The sequence below is a fragment of the Onychostoma macrolepis genome, chromosome 17 (assembly GCF_012432095.1).
Source record: "Onychostoma macrolepis isolate SWU-2019 chromosome 17, ASM1243209v1, whole genome shotgun sequence".
Lineage (NCBI taxonomy): Eukaryota > Metazoa > Chordata > Actinopteri > Cypriniformes > Cyprinidae > Onychostoma > Onychostoma macrolepis.
In genome coordinates, this window is record NC_081171.1 from 7,764,780 (window position 1) to 7,786,832 (window position 22,053).

Sequence of the window (22,053 nt, forward strand, 5' to 3'; positions counted from 1 at the left end):
TGTAAATTGCTTTTCGGCGAACGTACTTGAAAAGCCTCTCATTTTGGCTCGAATGCAACAGAATTTTTCCATTCAGCGCTATTCAACCGAGAGCCAACATGGCGACATAACCGCGTCAGATTCTAGCCTTTTCCCATTGGTCAGTAGGCGGGGCCAGAGCAGCAACGCTAGCCAGCTGATCGCTTTTTTCTAGAGCTGCTAGAGTTGGTTTTTCTTAGCTCGGAGGGAGCTGCCATGCAGAGATTGAGGGACTCTTCAAATTTTTTAAATTGTTTGTTTTCCATATCTTGCTTATAAACATCCGAGAATTTGCTTTAAAGTTTATTCCACACGACAACAACAACTTAGGGCAGCCTGTAGTTTTTCATTTTCAGCTCATATGTCATTTGTAATTAAGTTTGACGTTATTCAATTTCTCCTGATTTCAAAACGTCTGCATGGAAAGTTTCATGGGAAAGGAAAACGGTAGAGCGTTCTGGATAACTCGAAGTGATAGCGAGCATCCCGTCGATATGTTGTTTTTACTAGAAAACCAGGTCAGTGTCAGTGTTTGGACGGACTCATCCTCCTCATCCTCCGCCGAACTGATCCAGGCTGCGGTTCCTCCGTCTGTGCAGCTCGGTCTCACGGTTCTCTACACGGTTTTGTATTCGCTGCTCTTCGTGTTTGTTTACCTGCAGCTCTGGTTGATTCTGCACTACGGACACAAGCGCTTCAGCTACCAGAGCGTGTTTCTTTTTTTGTGTTTGCTCTGGTCGGCGTTGAGGACGACACTCTTCTCTTTCTACTTTAAAAATGTTGTTCAAGCAAACCAGCTTCAGCCTTTGCCGTTCTGGCTCCTGTATTGTTTTCCAGTCTGCCTGCAGTTCTTCACCCTGTGTCTGCTCAACCTTTATTTTGCTCAGGTAAGTCCCACTTTGCTGTTTCCCCAATTTGTTTTTGTTTTGCAGTGTATTACACACCATCAAAATGCGTCTTTATGATGTTTGGTGGTCTAATTAACATACAAAATCAATGTAATTTGTTATATAGAGAGAATATGAATCCTTTTGCATTTAGTTAGAGTGCCATTTCTATGCAACTCACATCTAAGTGGGTCCCTCCCACCAAATGTGTTTACTTCATATGACTGACTTGGAACTTCATGCTGTAATTGCGATTAAAAGCATCGTCATACAGGCAAATTATGTTGTTTAAGACATTTAGAGACATTCATCATGTTCATGATACTGGGACAAGAGCACAGCTGGAGGTCATCAGTTTCTGTTCAAGTCCCTCTGCTTGGCCACAACAGTGCAGTTCACAGGACGGTCTGAATGAGGACTATTATTGCCACTTTTGGTCCATCCATCCACCCTTTGTGAAGTCTTGGCCATCTGTGAATGCATAACCTCATCATGCAGTGGATGAAATATCGTTCATCTCCTCTCCAAAGCTTTAGCACCGGAGAACAGAACATTACAGGCCATTATTCTATTACTGGAAAAGAAACAACTACTTAGTTCTCAAAAATGACATTTATTTTTAGTATTTACACATGCACATGTCAGTCCAAAGCCGTTTCATTTTCTTTATTCTGTAGACCTCAAAAAAAGATGTTTAGAAGTATGTCCACGCCGCTCTTTCCCTTACAGAGAAAGTAAATAGTGACGAAGGGCTGTCAAGCTCCAAAAGGTACCATAAAAGTAACATCATAGTAGTCAGTACAGCTATATTGCACTATATTCCAAGTCATTGGATGGCAGGTAATGGTTTTGTGATTAAAAACTGACAAAAATGGTTGAGCTGCAGGCATTCCTGTACTTCAAAAATTAGAGTATATCAATAGCAAAGTCATGGGTTTGATTCCCAGGGCACTGTAAGTCACTTTAGATGAAAACATCTGCCAAATACATAAATACAAATGCTAAATTTAAGTCGCATTATACTGAAGCTCTAAAATCTCCTTTGCGATTTGAATATGCACTTATATTCAGAGTTGGATGTGATGTCTTGATGCGCCATATCTGAATAGGTGCAAACGTGAATGAGATATTCAGAACTGCATACAAGCGTTATTAAATACATTTATGGTGCTTTTATTATTATTTTTGGTAGCTTGAAAACCCCTGGTCACCATTCATTTTATTTTTATGAAAAACAGAAGTGTTATTCTGCTAAACTTCTCTTTTTTGTTTCTCAGTAGCAAGAACTATTCCTTTAAAATACAATAATTTAAATATCTAATAAATGAGAGGTTAGAAATATAATGTTTGCTCTGGAGATCATGTTTCACTTCTTTGGTTGAATGGCAGCATTTGGTTTTAATCTAAATTTAATCTCTTTATTATTCATGTCCCAAACTCAACAAATATGTGCTTTGCCCTTTCCGTTCTGTCTGACATCACCCGGCTCTGATATTAATCTAACCTTGCTTATATCGCATTTTTTTTCACCCGCAGTCAGCACATAGAGCCGTGGCACAATCAAACCTGACTGACAGGCCCTGCAGTCCTGTTAGATTTATTGACAGCTTTGTTTTATGCAGCCACCGTTTATGCCTGTCTGCAGCCTTTCCCCTTACACCCACATTAAGTTGCAGAGGGTTGCTCGAGAGAGCTGGCCTTTGTTTGTGCGTATTCCTCGGGAGCTATTTGAGATGTGGGCATCGTACCGACACTGCCTGAACAGCGCGAGTTGGCATTTGAAGGTGCGAGCCAATCAGAGGCACCTGCTGCAAGAGCATTACATCACCCTGCTCAATCCTGTACTATTCCAGGCACAACAAAAGGGGTGTGCAGCATTCTGTTCTGAGAACAGCCACCGCACAGACAAAGACGCCGAGCACCCCGACTCCCAAATGTCAGCTGAAAAGAAAATCACATCGGTGGGGTACTGTACCCGTATGGGATACGTATCCGAATGAGTCATTTGTGTGGCCGTGAGCACCGTGTTGTGATCTAGTGCTCTGTCCACTCAGTAATGACCTAATGACCACTATTTTAACTCCGCTGTTTGCCCCACATTCATTTTCCTTGGTAATTGGATGCAGCAATTGATGTTTCGTGCTAGTTGCTGCAGAAACGGGTTAGCTGTGTGTCATATAGGAAGACCGCATCAGTTGTTTACTAGCTAGTTTGAATAGGAAATGCAGCATTATGTATAATATATATCTTTGCTGTAAACATTTCACACACATACACAAACAAATAATATATTTGATAAACAATCTTTTAAATAATTTATTGTGATAAATAATAAAACAAAATATATATTATAAATAATTTTAATATTGCTATATAATATACATTAAGTTAAATAATAATAATTACTATTATATATTTTTTCATTTGTCAAATGTAAAAACGTGCATCGTGGAACTCAAAATGTCTGCTCTAGTTTTTGCCGTTTTTGTTAGGAAAATGAAATTGCAACACTGTAAATAATGCATTTTATTCTTTGCAAGTGTTGAGTCGTATTTCACAGTTTTCATATCCGTTCTTCCTCTGTCTTCCAGTTCCCTGAGGTGGCACCAAAGTGATGACCAATTAATTTTTCAAATTACACTTTCAGCAACTCTTGTGCGTGAAGGAAACACATTAAAGGCGTGTGTACTGTGAAAGCCAACTGTTTACGTGAAGCAGAAGCTCCCCCATGAGTCACACGTGTGATTTCTGCATGTAGGTGTGCGTGTGTAATGCCTAATGCGTCACATGAGACCTCATCAGCAAAGCCCTGCAAAGAAAAGAGATGGGCCATTTTTCACTCTTGTATGTTTTCTGCTGTTAATGCAGTTGGTGGCACGTTATCGGCAGTTTTTGGTGCTGTTTGCATGTTATTTTTAACATAATTTCACACGTATAAAAGAATGTTCCAGGTTCAAAACATGCAAAAATTTAGAAATATTTAATGACATCTGTGGCATGCTGTCAGTTATGTTATACAATAATTTGACTTGTCCCTCAGTTTACAAAAATCCAATACCATAACCAAAAGTCCTGCATCTCATGCAAAAGTTGCATCTTATCAGCTCTATATGGTCATGACACTAGTTGAAAAATTGGCTATAACTTGGTACAGATATTTGACCATGGCTGATCAAAATAGAGCAAAACAATAATATTTTTGAAATATTATAACAATTTAAAATAACTGTTTTCTATTGGAATGTATTTTAAGATGTTTATTCCTGTGGTGCACTTTCAGCAGCCGTTTCTCCAGTTTTCGGTGTCACATGATCTTGCAGAAATCATTTTAATATACAGATTTGGTGCTCAATTTCTTATCAATGTTGAAAATTGTTGTGCTGCTGAATATTTTTGTGGAATAGTATAAACATAGTCACTGACATTTGAACAGTAGTGTTTCATGTTTAAGGACAAGAAGCTATGCTTTCATAACGCCGTGTATTTTAATGTTTATTTATGAGCATTTTATTACATCATATATATTCATTATAAGTGCATTAATGTACATGCAGTTTTGCTTGTTTTTAACCATGCTTTCAATAGAGCTTAACTTATTTTGAATGCAGATCATTCCATTTAAAAAGGGTACATGGATTTCAGTTACAAAAAAACAGAAAAGTAGAATCCGAAAAGTAGTTATGTAGTAATACGGTTGCATAAGTTCACTTATTTGATCAAATGTTTTCTATTATTTAATATAGTTTTCGAAGAAGGACATGTCCTTGATGTTGCTAATGTCAGGCCTAATGCAATATCGGTCATCTCTTGACCATAAAAGTTGCTGAGCATGACATTTCTTCACATTTAGCACGTCAAACCACAGAGTCATGGCTTGTTTCTGCAATCGTATCAGCCGGGAGAGTCTTATTAATTCAGTTTGCTGAGGAATCTTTATAATGGCCAGCCAAACAGAGGCATCACCCCCGCGCAGCTTCATTACAGCTTACTGGAATGTTGTTTTCTTATTCCACACTCGCCTCCTTTGTCCTTGTAAACCATCCATAGATATGCAAGTTTGGTGTAGATCATTATGGCATTAAGTTCCTCTATTATGGCCTGTTCCTCACTGCTATTTACACTCCTCCAGTGCTTTTGTAAATTCAAATTTGGGGCCCAAGTCACATGATCGGGATCAGTAACAGAAACGTGCTGCCTAATTTGTTTAACAAACTTAGGCACCTGTTTGAGATGTTCATTGGCTGGTCTTGACTGGAATGAATCACATTTCGCCGTTTGACAGCTGACTTGGAGAAGTTTAGGCTGGAATTTGTTTTGGGCTAATGATTTTAGCAGTTGTGCTGTTGTGTCAGGAGAGGTTCGGGACGGCTGTTGTTAATCTGTAACTAGGCCACAGTTTCTTTGGCAGGGATCTCTAGGTACTGTAGACCTGCTTATCATGTAAAGGGAAGAAGTGGGTAACTAGGACGGTCCACAAGAGCATTGAAGGAAAACAGCCATTTAATCCTCCTGCTTCCTAAATTAGCCGCTTGTTTGTTCCTGGTAAATACAGTTGTTGTGGGATGAATTTGACATATATATATATATATATATATATACACATACATGTCGCTATCTTAAAGGGGACATGTTGTATTTTTTTTTGAGAATACAGTGTTTTTCCCTGACGCTCCCACTTATTAGTCATGGTTTCTTGCACCGAAAATAGTTAACGTTTTTTACATGACCATTTACCACCCTCGTTTTCCTTTAGGACTAAACAGACTGTGTTTTTGCTACTGTACCTTTTAAGACAAACTAAATTATGTATTATTATTATTATTATCGTTGGAATATGTAAAAATGTTTAATGTTTTTTAAAAAAGCCTCTTATGCTCACCTTTACTTGATGAATAAATCATAATAAATATCTAAGCAAATAAATAACATTGTGAAGTTTTCTATTTTAATATATTTTTTTAATTGGTTTTTTACGTTTAAAATGTAATTGTCACATGATCCTTCAGAAATCATTTTTATATGCTGATTTGGTTCTCAAATCACTTTTTTGATTGTGCTGCTTTATATATTTTTGTGAACATTGTGATGCTGTTTTTCAGAATTCTTTGAATAGAAAGTTATAAAAGCAGCCTTTATTTGAAATAATCTTTTTGTGAAAATGTAAAAGTGTTTACTGTTTACTTTCTGAATAAAACAGGGTCTACTAAATGAATAAAATATAAAATACATTTTAAAATATACTATTTTATTTCATCAAAATATATTAAAAATTTTAAATATACATTATCTTAATTAATAGCCTAAAAGCTATTCAAGGAATACAAGCCACAAACTCTGTCATGTGGTCTATCAAGTATGCTCTTTATAGTGTCATGTTATCTAGTGTCTTTTTTTTTTTTTTTTGCTGTGTGTTGACAAAGGTTGTGTGGCATCACGTGAAAGTGTAACCCTTATGATTTCAGTTACCACAGCATGTTTAATCACACTTTTCTTAATGTTTCTCTTTAGTCGCCTGTTCTTTGTGTGTGTGTGTGTGTGTGTGTGGAGGTTTGTGTTTGCTGGCTCCAGACCTTATACAAGCATTTGTGTCATGGACATGAAAGTATGACTCATTTGGCCTGGGCTTTGTGAAGAAATCATTTCTGCTCCCCAAACACACACTTGCACGCTTGAATGACTGCAAGCTAATCAGAATCAAATAGATGGAGGGAATGATTGTGCCAAGGGTTGCTAAACAAGTTTCTTTAAGACGGATGACAAAAACTATAGATTGTTTTTATTTTATTACCTGGGCTTAAGAGTAGCGGTCGTACAATAGGACAGTGTTTTGGTTCTGTTTTTATTGTGGTGTTGGGTGTGAGTTGGTAAAGCCTGCAGTTTGGGCATGAAGTTGGCGTGCCTTGACCTGAAAACTGTTCATCATTGCTGTTTTGCACTCCTGTTGTCCTGAGTAGCCTGGTGTTTGACTGCTAGCATAGTCCGCTTCCATGTAAAGACTATATGACATTTAAAGTTATCAGGTACAGTTTTGTTATACATGTCTTTTAGGGTTGGATAAAGCCGAAATTTATAGAAACCCATGTCTGACACAAGAAAAAAAAATTTTTTTTGTCATCATAATTATTACTATCTCATAATTTAATCTTTTTGTCATAATTTTGACTATTTGTTATGACTTACTATCTCATAATTTCATATTTTGCCAATTTCGCCATTTATCTCATATGATTTAGTATCTCATCATTTAATCTTTTTTTATTAATGTTGACTTCATGACAATGACTTATCTCATAAGGATGATCTCATAATTGAATCTTTTTTGGAAAAAAAATCATGCTTTTTGTCAATTATTACTAACTCGTATTACTAACTAACAATTTAGCTTTTTATCTTATGATGACTCTCATAATTTAATGTTTTTGTATTAATTTTGACTTCGTCATAATTATGACTTTGTATTTCATAATTTAGTCTTTTTGTAAATGTAGCTTTTTTTCTCATTGACTACCTCACAATTTAATCTTTTTTGGAGGGAAAAACATGTTTTTTAATTTTGGTCATAATTATTACTAACTCATAATTTCATCCTTTTTGTCATACTTTTGACACTTTCTTATGACTCACTGTCTCATAATTTCATATTTGTCAATTTCGCCTTTTATTTTATAACTATGATTTTAGTATCTCATAATTTCATCCTTTTGTCAATTGAGCTTTTTATCTTATGACGACTAACTCATAATTTAATCTTTTCTTTTTTAGACTTTTCTTGCCATTATGATGATTTAGGATATCTCATAATTCTGTCTTTTTTTTACGATGGCTTAGTATGTAATAATTTCTACTTATGTCATCATTATGATTTACCAGAGCATTTCTTTTTTTCTTATGCGTTTCCATAGAAATTAGACAGAACTTTGAGAGCAGAACATTTAATTGTTGCCAAATGTCTCAAATAAAGCTTCTGAATATCTTTACACTGCTACTTATTTTTCAAAAGCACTCCTTGTAGCAGCATAGAAACCTACTATTTCCTTGAATGATTAAAACATATCCAGCCTGGTTTTCGGAAATTGTTGGAACTGTATGGAATAGTTTGGCTCTTAACCATCCCAATGAGTCTGAGTTTGTAGGCCTATTTTCTGTTTTGACCTGCTCTGACTTCACACAGGATACAGAAACTTCATCACTCAGATGGGTTCAGTGAGGGCTCTCAGACAAACTCTTGTAAAAAAACAAGTATTAAACAGACCAGAGGGAAGCGTTCCAGTTTTGTTTCCCAGTGTAGGTAGATGAATCATTGGTTTTAAACCTCCTCAGGGCCCTCTGGACATGAGGCACTGAAGGGGAAAGTGTGTCTTTGCAGGGTTGTGTTCTGATTACCAAGGAGGAAAACAGGAAATGATGAGTTCAACCATGTAAACCTGTCAGAAGGCCTCAGTGTCCGTTCAGATGAAAGCTTTCCTTCTTTTTGGTTTGGTAAATCAGTCATATGCACTGAGCAGTTGCATGTGATCTCCTGTCAGGCTACGCAAGCTAGAGCCATATCTCTGGTTCTTTACAATTTTTTTTTTTTTTAAATTTTTTATTTGTAATTTTTTACAAACATGTAGACAAAACCTGTTTGGGTTTTTGTTAGGGCAAGTAAGTTTTATGTTTTTATTTTTATTGAAAAAAAAAAAATTCTGTGGAGCTGCAATCTTTTTGTATTTTTTGTTTTAAAATATTTTTGTTTAAAATATTACAAAATAAATATCCAAATTAAATATAAAAAAGTAAAAAGACGACATTAATATTACTTTAAAAAAAAAACTATTTGTCTGTTAGATAATAGTTTATAAAATATATAGGATTCACAATTTAATATTTGATAATAAAAGTCATTAGTCGAGTGTACATCATGAAAAGTTTGCTTAATAGTGGAATAAAATGTCTTGCATGAGTTTAAGCATCATGAATAGTTATAACATTTCATACCATCAGTAAAAGAGGAAGAAGCTTAGTCTCACAAAGTCTCATGACACTGAACCGCAGCATTATGCCCTGCAAAAGCATGACTCAGTGTGATGTGGATGTCTCATGGTAAAAATACATTTAAGGAACTGAAACAACTATCTGCATATGGGTCACTGAAAGGGCTTGCATATCACCCCTCTGAAAAGACTGCTGCCTGCTTGCTTTTTTTTGTCATTTTCTGTGACTGGCTGAAAGTAGCTGGCATTTGTGTGTGAGCTTAGTGCTTATAAAAGTCATGAGTTCACGTTTTATCCCAACCAAAACATGTCTGTCACCGTTCAGAATACAGGCTTAACCATATTTATTTGCTCTCTTACTTTTTTGTTTGCTTTGTTCTTTTTAATTCTATTAAAACCTTTTTGTCAAAATTATTTGTAATGTTTTTAACAAAAAAAACATAATTAAAAAAATATATATACATTGAAAATCGACCTTATATATGTCTAGAATATCATTAATAACTGCTTATAACATCCTAGCATTCTGGAATTGTTTTGCAGTGAGCCTTTTTTTTTTTTTTTTAGAGAGAGAATGTAAAAAAATGTTTTATCATTTTTTCATATCTGATCTGTATCTTTCTCCACCTTGTGACTAACACAACTTGTAATATCAGTAATATCTGCTAGCAGGCAGCGCCTGTGTTAAATGTGGAGCGTGCTGACCTTGTTTTTGCCTGTAAAACCGTGTGGTTTGAGGAGCGGAGAGCAGATAGATAGGAGCTTTTAATGCTGCCTTTTCTCAGGGAACGCATAGCACTCAGGGCGACACGAGTCCCTTGAGCCTACCGCTCTCTCGTGAGATGACAAATGCGAGGTGCAGTTTGCTGTGTTTATTTTTGGAGACTTTCTTCTGTTTAACTCTGAATCATGCTGTGCTGTGTCCCGGTGGAGTCTGCGGTGCGTCTGCTGACAGGGAGACACATGAGGTTGACACACATGAACATGCATGATTCACAACACAAGGATTAACTGCTGCACCTTTTATCTCTGCTAGTTTCTTTGTTAAATTAGATGTATTTTGCACTTTAAGCATTTGATTTGTCTTCTCAGAAAGCCAGTAATAATGTTAAATGAATAGTTCACCCTATATTTTGTGATAATTTTCCACCCTCTTTATTCCCCAAAATGAAGCAGGCTGTTTTTGCTTATGAATTAATACTTTTATTCAGCAAGGACAAAATACAGTGATCAAAAGTGACTTTTTATATATATATATATAGATAGTGTTTTTGCCAAACTTATTTTCACTTGTTTCAAAAGTGAATAAATCAGTAAATAATAAATTATTTAAAAAAAAAAATAGTTTTAATAAAAAATGGCCTTATACAGGTGCTGGTCATATAATTAGAATATCATCAAAAAGTTGATTTATTTCACTAATTCCATTCAAAAAGTGAAACTTGTATATTATATTCATTCATTACACACAGACTGATATATTTCAAATGTCTATTTCTTTTCATTTTGATGATTAGAGCTTACAGCTCATGAAAGTCAAAAATCAGTATCTCATAATATTAGAATATTTACATTTTACTTTGAATAAATGACCATCCCTACAGTATAAATTCTGGGTATCTCTTGTTCTTTGAAACCACAATAATGGGGAAGACTGCTGACTTGGCAATGATCCAGAAGACGAACATTGACACCCTCCACAAAGAGGGTAAGTCACAGAAGGTCATTACTGAAAGGTGTGGCTGTTTACAGAGTGCTGTATCAAAGCATATTAAATGCAAAGTTGACTGGAAGGAAGAATTTGGGTAGGAAAAGGTGCACAAGCAACAGGGATGACCGCAAGCTTGAGAATACTGTCAAGCAAAGCCGATTCAAACACTTGTGAGAGCTTCACAAGGAGAGAACTGAAGCTGGAGTCAGTGCATCAAGAGTCACCACGCTCAGACGTCTTCAGGAAAAGGGCTACCAAGCCACTTCTGAACCAGAGACAACGTCAGAAGCATCTTACCTGGGCTGTGGAGAAAAAGAACTGGACTGTTGCTCAGTGGTCCAAAGTCCTCTTTTCAGATGAAAGTAAATTTTACATTTCATTTGGAAATCAAGGTCCCAGAGTCTGGAGGAAGAGTGGAGAGGCACAGAATCCATGTTGCTTGAAGTCCAGTGTGAAGTTTCCACAGTCAGTGATGATTTGGTCTGTCATGTCATCTGCTGGTGTTGGTCCACTGTGTTTTCTGATGTCCACAGTCAACGCAGCCATCTACCAGGAAATTTTAGAGCACTTCATGACAAGCTTTATGGAGATGCTGATTTAATTTTCCAGCAGGACTTGGCACCTGCCCACACTGCCAAAGGTACCAAAAGCTGGTTCAATGACCATAGTGTTACTGTGCTTGATTGGCCAGCAAACTCGCCTGACCTGAACGCCATAGAGAATCTGTGGGGTATTGTAAAGAGGAAGATGAGAGACACCAGACCCAACAATGCAGATGAGCTGAAGGCCACTATCAGAGCAACCTGGGCTCTCATAACACCTGAGCAGTGCCACAGACTGATCGACTCCATGCCACGCCGCATTGCTGCAGTAATTGAGGCAAAAGGAGCCCCAACTAAGTATTGAGTGCTGTACATGCTCATACTTTTCATTTTCATACTTTTCAGTGGGCCAAGATTTCTAAAAATCCTTTCTTTGTATTGGTCTTAAGTAATATTCTAATATTTTGAGATACTGATTTTTGACTTTCATGAGCTGTAAGCTCTAATCATCAAAATTAAAAGAAATAAACATTTGAAATATATCAGTCTGTGTGTAATGAATGAATATAATATACAAGTTTCACTTTTTGAATGGAATTAGTGAAATATATCAACTTTTTGATGATATTCTAATTATACAGGTGCTGGTCATATATGTCAGAATATCAGCGACTTTCATGGCTCCTTTTTTTTTTAAGGAATTAATATTTTTATTCAGCAAGGATGCAATAAATTAATCAAAAGTGACAGTAAAAACATTTATAATGTTGCCAAATAATAATTTTTTTGATATTTCTATTCAACATGAAAAAAAAATCCTGAAAAAAAAAAAAAAAAAGATTTTCATAAATATTCAGCTGCACAACTTGAACATTGAAAATAATAAGAAATGTTTCTTGAGCACCAAATCATCATATATAAAAATAATATCTGAAGGATCATGTGACACTGAAGACTGGAGTAATGTTGCTGAAAATTCATCTTTGTATCACAGGAGTAAATTATATTTTAAAATATATTAAAATAAAAACATTTATTAAAATATAATATTTCACACTATCACTGTTTTTACTGTATTTTGGCTAAACTTCCCATTAGCAATGAATTAAAAAGTTGCTGAAAACTGTGAATAGAAATCTATATTTAATGTAAATATGGAGGTCCATATCTTGATCATGTCATAACCATGATGATTTTTAAATGACCTTTTTAAAGCTATGTTTTCAGTAATGAGATGGCTGGAAGGGAGAGAGAGCTTTGCAATGTGAGCATTAACGTATGTCTGCATGGTATTTTTATTTGAAAAGAGTAAAGAAATGCTGTTTACGGTTTAATTTTACTACTACTTACCAGATGCAAAATGATATTTGTGATTTTTATTTTTTTTTATTCACATAATGACTGAATTCATTGAAGGGTCTCCATGAATTCCTCAAGGAAGTTAATGAGTTCTTTATGAAACCTTCAAATTCAATTCTAAGTCACTGCATATGCTCTGCCCTTACTGCATACTAACAACATGGCATCTGTTCTCAATTGCACATGTGCCACTGATGGCTGTCAAGCGCAGGCTGTCAGACAGGTGTACTCCAGTCAGTGAATGTGCACACTCTCCTGGTGTGTTCAGCTGTTTTCCACCTGAGTCCTCTTGCTACTTATGAGCAATGTGGGTTCAGTTACACAGAAATCCTTTAATAACCAACAATTGTTCCTGTATTTTTTGCATGCTTGTCATAATAATTCTGTGCTTTCAGAGATAACTTGATTCACTTTTTTTTTTTTTTTCTTGACCTTCTCATTGTGATCTACAATCTTTAAGTGTTTCATTGCATGTCGTCAGCCATGTAACTAGACATGTGTGCGGTCAGGAATGTAGACATGACGTGTGAGTTTTCACTGTTGTTTCTTAAACGAAGAACCTAGTAAATTCCCTTGCCTTATTGGAAATTTCTTTTCACTGTGCTCTTTCCAAGTTCATAACACATTTCACTGTGTTCTGTCCGATTTCATCATGGTACTTGTGTCTTGTCACAAATCTCAAATTTTTATGACAAAATCAGATTTTCAGTAGGTACTGTAGTTTGTAAATTACAGAAGTGTTCAGCATAGTATTTGTAATGATTTAAAACTAATTGTAAACGTGTGAATAAGATGTTTAATGAGAAACGATATTTATCTATTTCAGATGCCGACTAGCAGCAGCAGTACGGTTTAGTCAGCTAGGCCTATTCGACTAGTTTTGCCCAGGGTACTTGTTACCATGTTTGTTTTTGATAGTGTCACGACAGAAAAAAAACAGCAGAGTTAGACTTGAATGAATGAATGATGTACATATAACATTTTGACTCTAAATGTTTTTTTTATAGTTGTATATATTAGTCACTGTATCCTTTTTCATCTAATTTAAATTCGCAAGTTTCATGTGAAACTCAGACCCTATAAACTTTTCAGTAACTAGGTGCAGAAAGCTACAGGTGCGGTCTGTTCCTGTTTCAGTACTGCTGTGGTTCATATTGTACAGATTTTAACATGACAGAGCTTAAAGACAACCCTTGATGGCCTAGTATCGTTACTTTGAAGTTTGTGGTCATGCATGTGTTCATATACTACCAATGAAAAGTTTGTGTTGGTAAGATTTTTTTAAAATGTTTTTGAAAGAAGTCTCTTATGCTCACCAAGGCTGCATTTATTTGATCAAAAATTCAAAATAACTGTTTTCTAGTTGGTTCAATACATTTTAAAATGTCATTTATTCCTGTGATGGCAAAACTGAATTGTCAATTTCAATCAATTCAATGAGTCATCTTTTTTTAATAAAAGTATTACTTTCTTTAACGCCCCCCACCCTGAATCTTACCGATCTGTATTTTGAATGGTAGTTTATATGCTAGAGTGTATCATGCTAATGGATGTTTTGATCAATTTAATGTCTTTTTTTTCTGAATAAAAGTATTTAAAAACCTTACTGACCTCTATTTTTGAATGGTAGTGCACATGTTGAAATGTACATTACCTGCTAATGGATGTTATGGACTTTGTGTGAACTACATGAAGGCTATGTCAGAATGAAAACAGTCCGTGAATGCTTATCAGCGATGGTTGTGCAAGCTTGTGTAGTTGTGCTTACCTTGAGTTGACCTTGGCTAGAGTTGCAAAGGCCTTAGGTATAACCAATAACTTACAATGGTTATTGAGCTTTTGGGCTGTTTGCTTAACCAGGAGATGTTTCTGTTTAAACAAACTCAGGTAGCCTGGTCCCTGGACATCCTTATCTTTGCTTTAGCACAAGTTAGTCATCACTTGGCCTGTGAGCAGGCTTGAAGTACAGATAGCAGAAGTTTCTCGGTGAAAACTTTTTTTCTGTACTGATAATACCTCTGCTCAAATAACCAAAGAGAAAGTTTGTCCTAGTCATGTTTGTAAATAATAACAATCTTTCTATGTCCTCTTCCACAGGTGATTTTCAAAGCCAAAGCGAAATATTCCCCAGAACTCAACAAGTACAAGTAAGAGATTTTCTTTCGCTGTGAGTGCTGTCAATGAATGAAATTAAATTAAAGGGAAGTTCACCCAAAAATGAAAATTAAATTAAGATGTTTTTGATGAAATCCAAGAGCTTTTTGACCCTCCATAGACAGCAATGCAACTGAAATGTTCCCAGACCCAGAAGTGTAATAAGGAAATCGTTAAAATAGGTCATGTGACATCAGTGGTTCATCCGCAATTTTACGAAGAGAATGCGAGAATACTTTTGGTGTGCGAAGAAAACAAAAATAATGACTTTATTCAACAATTCTTCTTTCTCCTCCTAATCATGTCTTCCGCCATTATCAACGCATGCGAATTCTACATCAGAACGCTGTCATTTGTTTTCTTCAAGCACAAAAACTCACATGTCACATGGACTGTTTTAACAATGTCCTTACTACCTTTCTGGGCCTTAAACATGTCAGTTGCATTGCTGTCCACTAGGGATGTAACGATAGACACTGCATTGAGTCAATGCATCAAGAGTGTGTGTGTGTGTGTGTGTGTGTGTGTGTGTGTGTGTTTTAGAGTTTGACTGCCTCCGTACTCATTTACTCATCTGCTTTTGTATTCCACACAAGAACAGAAATCATACAGCTTTTTAACAACATTAGAGTGAGAATTTAGAAGGATTTAGATTTTTTTTTTTTTTTTTTTTCCTTTGGTTGAAATATCAAAAGACTTTAAAGAAGTTTGAGCCAACTTAATACAGACTCCTTAGTTTTTTTCCCTTTGAAGCATCAATCTGTACAAATAGGGCTTTGATCAGATTATTAGAGTCTGATGCTGAGTGAAAAGCTTGGAGATCAAATCCCACCCAGTCCGATCTGAGTCAGGATGAGTGGGAGGAGGGCATGTGGTGGAATGAAGGGGGAAGGGGGCAGAGGAGAGGAGAGGATTGACACATGGCACAGACAGAACGAAGCAATGGCTTGACTGCGCTCATCAGTTCAATGTCTTTGAGCTTTCACCTATTATTCAATGATATTTTTGATTGAAGCAAAGTATTATGTGACAGAGCTTGATTTTATTTAACAGAACACAGTAAAAAATTATATTATGTTATTTAGAAAAAATGCACTGAATCTTGTATAAAATCATGTCAGGAATATTTAGTTGAGATAAAATGAAATAATTCAAATCGAATAATAAAATATAGATGTCACCTATAATTCACCCATGACTCATTCATTTAATTTTTTTTCTTTCTTTCTCTGAAATAATTTTTCTCTCCACTCTCAATAGGGTGCCCCTGCGTCTAGGATTTCTGCTGGCCAGTGTTTTTTTCCTGGTGGTGAACGTGACGTGTGCCATGTTGGTTCAGGGAGATGTGGGTGAGAGTCAGGTGAAAGATGCCATTCTGGCACGAGTGCTGGTTAATGACAGCCTCTTTGTGCTCTGTGCGATCTCACTCGCCATCTGCATCTTCAAGATCGCTAAAATGTCTTCTGCCAACGTCTACCTGGAGTCAAAGGTAAGTGGACAGGGATGCGGTTGGATTTGAAGTTGACGAATTGGGGTTCAGAACATGACAGTGCAGCGTTTTCAGTTTGACAGTGCAATAACAACTAATTGTATTGAATGGTGTTGGAAAAGTAATTACCATTCTGTATAACTGTGGTGATCTTTGTGATTGTGGTCCAGGGGACATCAGTATGCCAGGCCACAGCCATTGGGGCAGCAGTTATCCTCCTCTACACCTCCAGAGCCTGTTATAACCTGGTTGTGGTGGCTCTTTCTCCTGAAGATCGGCCCAGCCCATTTAATTATGGCTGGTACAATGTATCTGACCAGGTAGTTCAATATAACGTTACGTATATATTGTTAATGTTAATTCGAAAGCCCTGTTCACACCAAGAACGATAACGATATTAGCGTTTATTCTAAGCGCACACGTGTCTGCCGCTTTAAATTCTCGAGCTTGATTCTGATTGGGTGTCAATGTTTGTATCGCTCATCATCTGGAAAAAAAAAAAAGTTCTGGAAGTGATTCCAACGATATAGTTTCTCTGTGCCTTTATCATTATAGCTGTGGTGTGAACTCTGCTATTCTTTAATATTGAGAACGATTTTTAGAATTATATCTTTATCGCTATCTTTATAGTTATCGTCCTCGGTGTGAACGGGCCTTAAATGTGACTCAGTATGTTTTTAATTTTTTTTAATAATTTATACTTTTATTTAGCAAAGATACTTTATAGACTTGCAAAGATTTATAAAGTTACAAATTATTATTTTTTAATCTTTCTTTTTATCAAAGAATCCTGAAAAATAATCTATGTAATGGTTTTCACAAAAACATTAAGAAGTTTAAAACTGATGAATAGCATATTAGAATGATTTCTGAAGGATAATATGACATTAAAGACTGAAAATGTAACTTTGCATCACTGGAATAAATTACGTTTTAAAATATATTATAATAGTAAAGAGCTATTTTAAATTGTAATAATGTTTCACAATATTTAGATTTTTACCGTATTTTAATCAAATAAATGCAGCCTTGGTGATCAAGAGACTTCAAAAACATAAAAAAAAAATGTACAAAGGCCAAACTCTTGAGAGATAGTTGATGTAGAAAGCATAAAGCTGGTAAACCCTCATTGAACTTTCACTGTCCCAGATAAACAAGCCTCAGAAAGCTCACTGCTGTTAGTGTGGCACAGCTGTTTGAGTTAATAATCAATGCTGTTTTCACCTTTATGTGAGATGTATGAACTCATTATGTATTTATTCTTCTCATTTGCATAGTAGCTCATTTTTGTGTGCCCTGATTTAGCACTGCATCCTTCAAGAGCTGTTATGTGTGTGGTACAATTAAAAAGTATAATAGAGACTGTAATAAATTACAGATTATGCCTTTTGCTGCATATTTACAAATGTATTTCTGTACTTTGTTGTTTTATAAAAAGAGATGTCGACGGCTTCATTCATTCAAAATAAAGTAATTCAACATGGATTACGCTGCTTTGCGCAGTGCTCCACAGAAACAATCCATTTGAGGGGATTTAGACGGATATGGGCTCTGTGGGGGGAAAGGTCTTTGTTTTGCTATAAATAGCTCGGGCAAGGCTGCTGTGCAGAAAGGATGGCTGGCTGGCTGCCTGGTGGTGACCTAGTTTGGGTTCACCTTTGAGACGGGCCGACAGGAAGCCGAGGTTCCCCTGATCGGCCTGCCCCCTTCTCTGACTCAGCTGCATATGTTTGGGTGGCCGTCTGCTTGCTTATTCTTCGTAAAGCTACTTTGTCTCATGAAAAGCTGTTGTGAGGATTTGTTTCTCGCTGTTTTGATGATGCATTTAATTCTAGGATTGTTACATCCTTTCTTATCCTGCATTGTCTGCAGTTTAGCGGATACTCGTATGCATGATTTTTGTGCTTTTGTTTGTGTCTTGTGCTTTTCAATGGTAGTATAGTATGTTTACTTGTTAGGGCCACTTTCCTCTATGGCTGCATGATTTGAGGAAAAATTGGTTTGCTTTTTATTTAATTTTTTTTTTCATGCTAAAAATTGTGATTTTGATTTGCATTTTTTAAAAGATTTTTTCAGGCTGTGCTTGTTTGTAGGGTTGCACAATTTATTGAACAAATAAAATCATTGATTATTCCTTTTTTTAATTAGCGATTAAACAAAATAGGAAATATTATTATTGTAAAATAAAAATAGAATGTTTAAGAAAAAATAAAGTACAACTGTACAATTCCAAGAGTCTTAATTTAAACCATTGGGCTTTTGTAAAAGCTTAATATAAGTCAGATTGCACGTCAATAAATCACGCCATTTAGACACACAGCTGTTTCTTGCACTAATTAAATATGACAGTAGGTAAAGTTCTGGTAATGATTGTTTAAGGAATTTTGGCATTTTTATCTTTTTTTTTTTTTTCTCAAGTGCTTCTATTTAGCTTTCATTTATATTTATTTCAGTTCTAGTTTTTTATTTTTAGTACTTCAGCTTTTTTACACAAGAAAGATGAAGTTTTTCATTTAATATTTTATTTTACAAAAACAATTCTAAATGGTTTTTAGATTACATTTAGATTATTTTAGGCTTTAGAAAACAATAACAACTCTGCTGTCTACTCCGACTGAGGTCTATTGGCCTTTACAGTGTACCGATACATCAATATGCTCAGAAGTGGAAAGTTCTCAATGTTAAATTTGTCTTGTATTGTGTTTGTGTTTCCAGGCGGATGTACAGAAGATCAATGGGGAAGCCTATGTGGTCTTTGGGATCATCCTGTTCTTCTGGGAGTTGCTGCCCACCAGCCTGGTGGTGTTGTTCTTCCGAGTCCAGCGGCCCAATCAGAACCTGGTGAAAGTCTAATCCTGTCTCACTCCTCTAAATCTGTCCATCAATATCACAGCTGGACACTTACTCAATGATGAGAGCCGGCGATCGGCTTTTTAAGCCCCAGCAGAGAGTTGTTTTCCTGTCAGAATTAATTACTCAGACGTCTGCCCCACTGAAAACAACATCCCATGCTGCTGTGTTAGTCACGTATTTGCCTGTCTGTGTTGGACCAGTCATACCGTTTTATTTATGTTGTGTATACCTTGTTTCCACAGACACCGGGTGGCATGATCAACAGTCACAGCTTTAGTTCCAGGGCGTATTTCTTTGACAACCCACGCCGCTATGATAGTGATGATGATCTGTCTAGAAACACAACTTCCCGAGGAGAAAGATGCAGGTGTGTGTGCTCACATTTGTAAAAACAGGAGTGTTTACTCACAAACTAAGTTTTTAAAGGAATAGTTCATTCCAGAATAAATTTCAGACTAAAAAAGACTAGCCATTGGCTCCTGAAATGAAAGATTTAGGAACCAAATTACTTCTATTTTTAGATGCTTTACAGAATTATCATTAGTGTTACTAAATTAAAAATATTAAACAAAATTGGAAATTATTATTGTAATATTTTACTGAATGTTTTTGAATGTCTAATCTAGGCTGCATTTAATTGATCAAAATACAGTAAAAACTGTAACATTTAACATTGTTAAAAAAAAAAAATTATAATTAAAAAAAAAATTATATTTTAAAATTGAATTTAATCCTTCCGATGGCAAGCTGAATTTTCAGCGGGCATTACTGTCATTCTAATATGCTGATTTGGTGCTCAAGAAACATTTCCACTTATCGGTGGTGAAAGTTATGCTGCTTAATATTTTTGTGGAAACTGATACATTTCTAAAAAAAATTCAGTATTCTTTGAACAGGAAGTTGATCAAAAACAAACAGAATTTATTTCACACAAATAAATAAAAAATACAAACTTTTGTAATAATGCAAAAGTCTTTACTGTCACTTTTGATTAATTTAATGCATCCTTGCTGAATCAGAATTTCTTAAAGTGATGCTGATAATAATAAAGTAATAATATTAATAAAAAAAAAAAAAACATTACTGACCCCAAACCTTTGAACTTCAGTGTAAAATGACGCCTGTTAAGTGAGCGAGTCATTTCTGAAATCATTAATGGCTCTGAATGACTAAGTCTTATTCAAATCTTTAACTCACGAGCAAGGTTGCTTCATGGAACTTTCTAACTGACTCATTAAAAAGGACCAGTTCATTAGTCAATTGTTTGTGAACCGCAATGGTGGCACACTTTTTTTTGTGCGTCTTCACATCTTTCCAAACTTATGACATTTTTCTTCAGCTAAAAACAAAGATGTTTTTTTGTGTACTATCCCTTTAATTTACATGATTGATATATCAGTTAAATTCTGTATCTAAGCCTGAAGGTTCTGTTTTCCAGCAGTATCCTGTCGTCCACGCCGCAGACGGGCCCAAGTTGGTACGGCTCGATCCAGAGAAACAGCAGCCTAACGGCGATCCCTCACCTGCTGAACGGCCCCCAAACCTCAACCGCCCCTCTTCTCTTTTCCTACGGCAACATTCAGACCAACCAACACCACAATTACTATTCCACCCCCCAGAACTACTACTCAACCTCCCAAACACACTACGCCACCCCTCAGAACTAAAGTAGATCCTTCTGTGGAACGATCTAGTCTTGAGGTTTGGTTCAGCCAGGACGTCATTGAGCAACGCTTTATGGTCGTCTTCCGCCTCAGTCAATTTATCTGCCCACATTGATGCGGCAGGAATTTAAAGGGACCATAAGGTGATTGGGGGAGGTTTATATGGACCAAATGGACCAGTTTTTCCAATGTTCTCATTTCTGAAAACCAACCATCCATCCCATCACCCAACATTGGCGCAATGAACTCCCCAGAGCCTTCAGCACATGGACTCCCCTCTGTGAGTTGGGATGTGATTTTTGCACTTGTTGTGGGCCTGTGTTTCATATTTGGATCAGTTGGAGTAGTTGTAGGCCAGAATGTGGTGGTGTTGGTGGTGGGGAAATTTTTCCATTTTTGGAGAGTACGCTTTTATATTCCACCGTTTTGGAGAAAGAGCACGACCGCCTAGTCCATCCGAGACGATCAAGTGAAAGTATTCTGGATCTGTCGGTACTAGGATCCAACGTGCACTGATGTTAACATGTGACTCTTTCTTGAATTCCTTTATTACGTTGCCAAAGAGCCCGTGATTTAAATCCAAGGTAGTACATTTCCACACTTCCCAAAGACAGAAAGACACCCGGTTCCTACAATCTCAGAAATGACGACTGGGATCTAGTGTGATACGTGTGACTAGGAAAACTAACTCTACTTACACTCTCTAATATTTTGGTACCTGGCTTTTGAAGGACATTTTGGGCTTATATCAGTAGTCAAAATCTAGTATATCATCATAAATGGTGCCATCGTATGATTTTCCTAGTCGAAAACATGTCGCACAAAATTAATGTTTGTATTGAACATGTTTCATAAGCTTTATATGATCATTCCTGTATAATTGTATTTCAGGAGTGTAATTGGTCAGCAATCGATGCCCCATATCCAGCTTAAATGAAGCGGCCCTTTCCATTTCCCTAAAAAAGTAATCGTTTTGTGTTTTAGCAAAAAAAAAAAGCTTTTTTTTTTTTTTTTAATCCCCTAATTTGCTGCTTCATATGTTATGAGCTGTGTACAAGATATCAACAATCATTTGGCTGAAGCAATCACTAGTTGTGGTGTAAATATTATAAATGGGCAGCTGTGGGATTGAAACTCCATATGCACCTGCTGTTATTGGATTTATTTTTAAAATGTGTTTTAAATTGCGTCTTGCAGGGTTTTGTGTATGCTGTATGAAAAAAGCGGATGATTTTAATTGATTTGGACGTTTTAAGTCGGCCTCGTGTCTTATTTCCTTGCTTTCTGCCAGCTAATGTGTAGCAAAGCTTTTCAGTTAGGAGAGAACTTGAGCGTTAATTGATGGAAATATTATGCGTTTGATCGAATGCTTATTGGGTTCATTTCCTGACAAACCGCAGACA

General features: G+C 36.1%; 1 protein-coding gene across 2 annotated transcripts; it reads left to right on the plus strand.

Annotated features, from left to right (window-relative positions):
• Positions 1-79: 79 nt before the first annotated feature.
• Positions 80-21,939, plus strand: gpr137c (G protein-coupled receptor 137c). Of its 2 annotated transcripts, none has more exons than XM_058749266.1 (7): positions 80-905; positions 14,588-14,637; positions 15,905-16,133; positions 16,304-16,453; positions 18,849-18,974; positions 19,229-19,353; positions 20,428-21,939. In XM_058749266.1, the coding sequence occupies exons 1-7, from the start codon at positions 438-440 to the stop codon at positions 20,651-20,653; spliced, it is 1,374 nt and encodes a 457-aa protein (XP_058605249.1). In that variant the 5' UTR covers positions 80-437; the 3' UTR covers positions 20,654-21,939. The 2 variants fall into 2 exon arrangements, with proteins under 2 accessions (XP_058605249.1, XP_058605247.1); XM_058749264.1 differs by having other exon boundaries at positions 87-905; positions 20,425-21,939.
• The last annotated feature ends 114 nt before the right edge of the window (positions 21,940-22,053 follow it).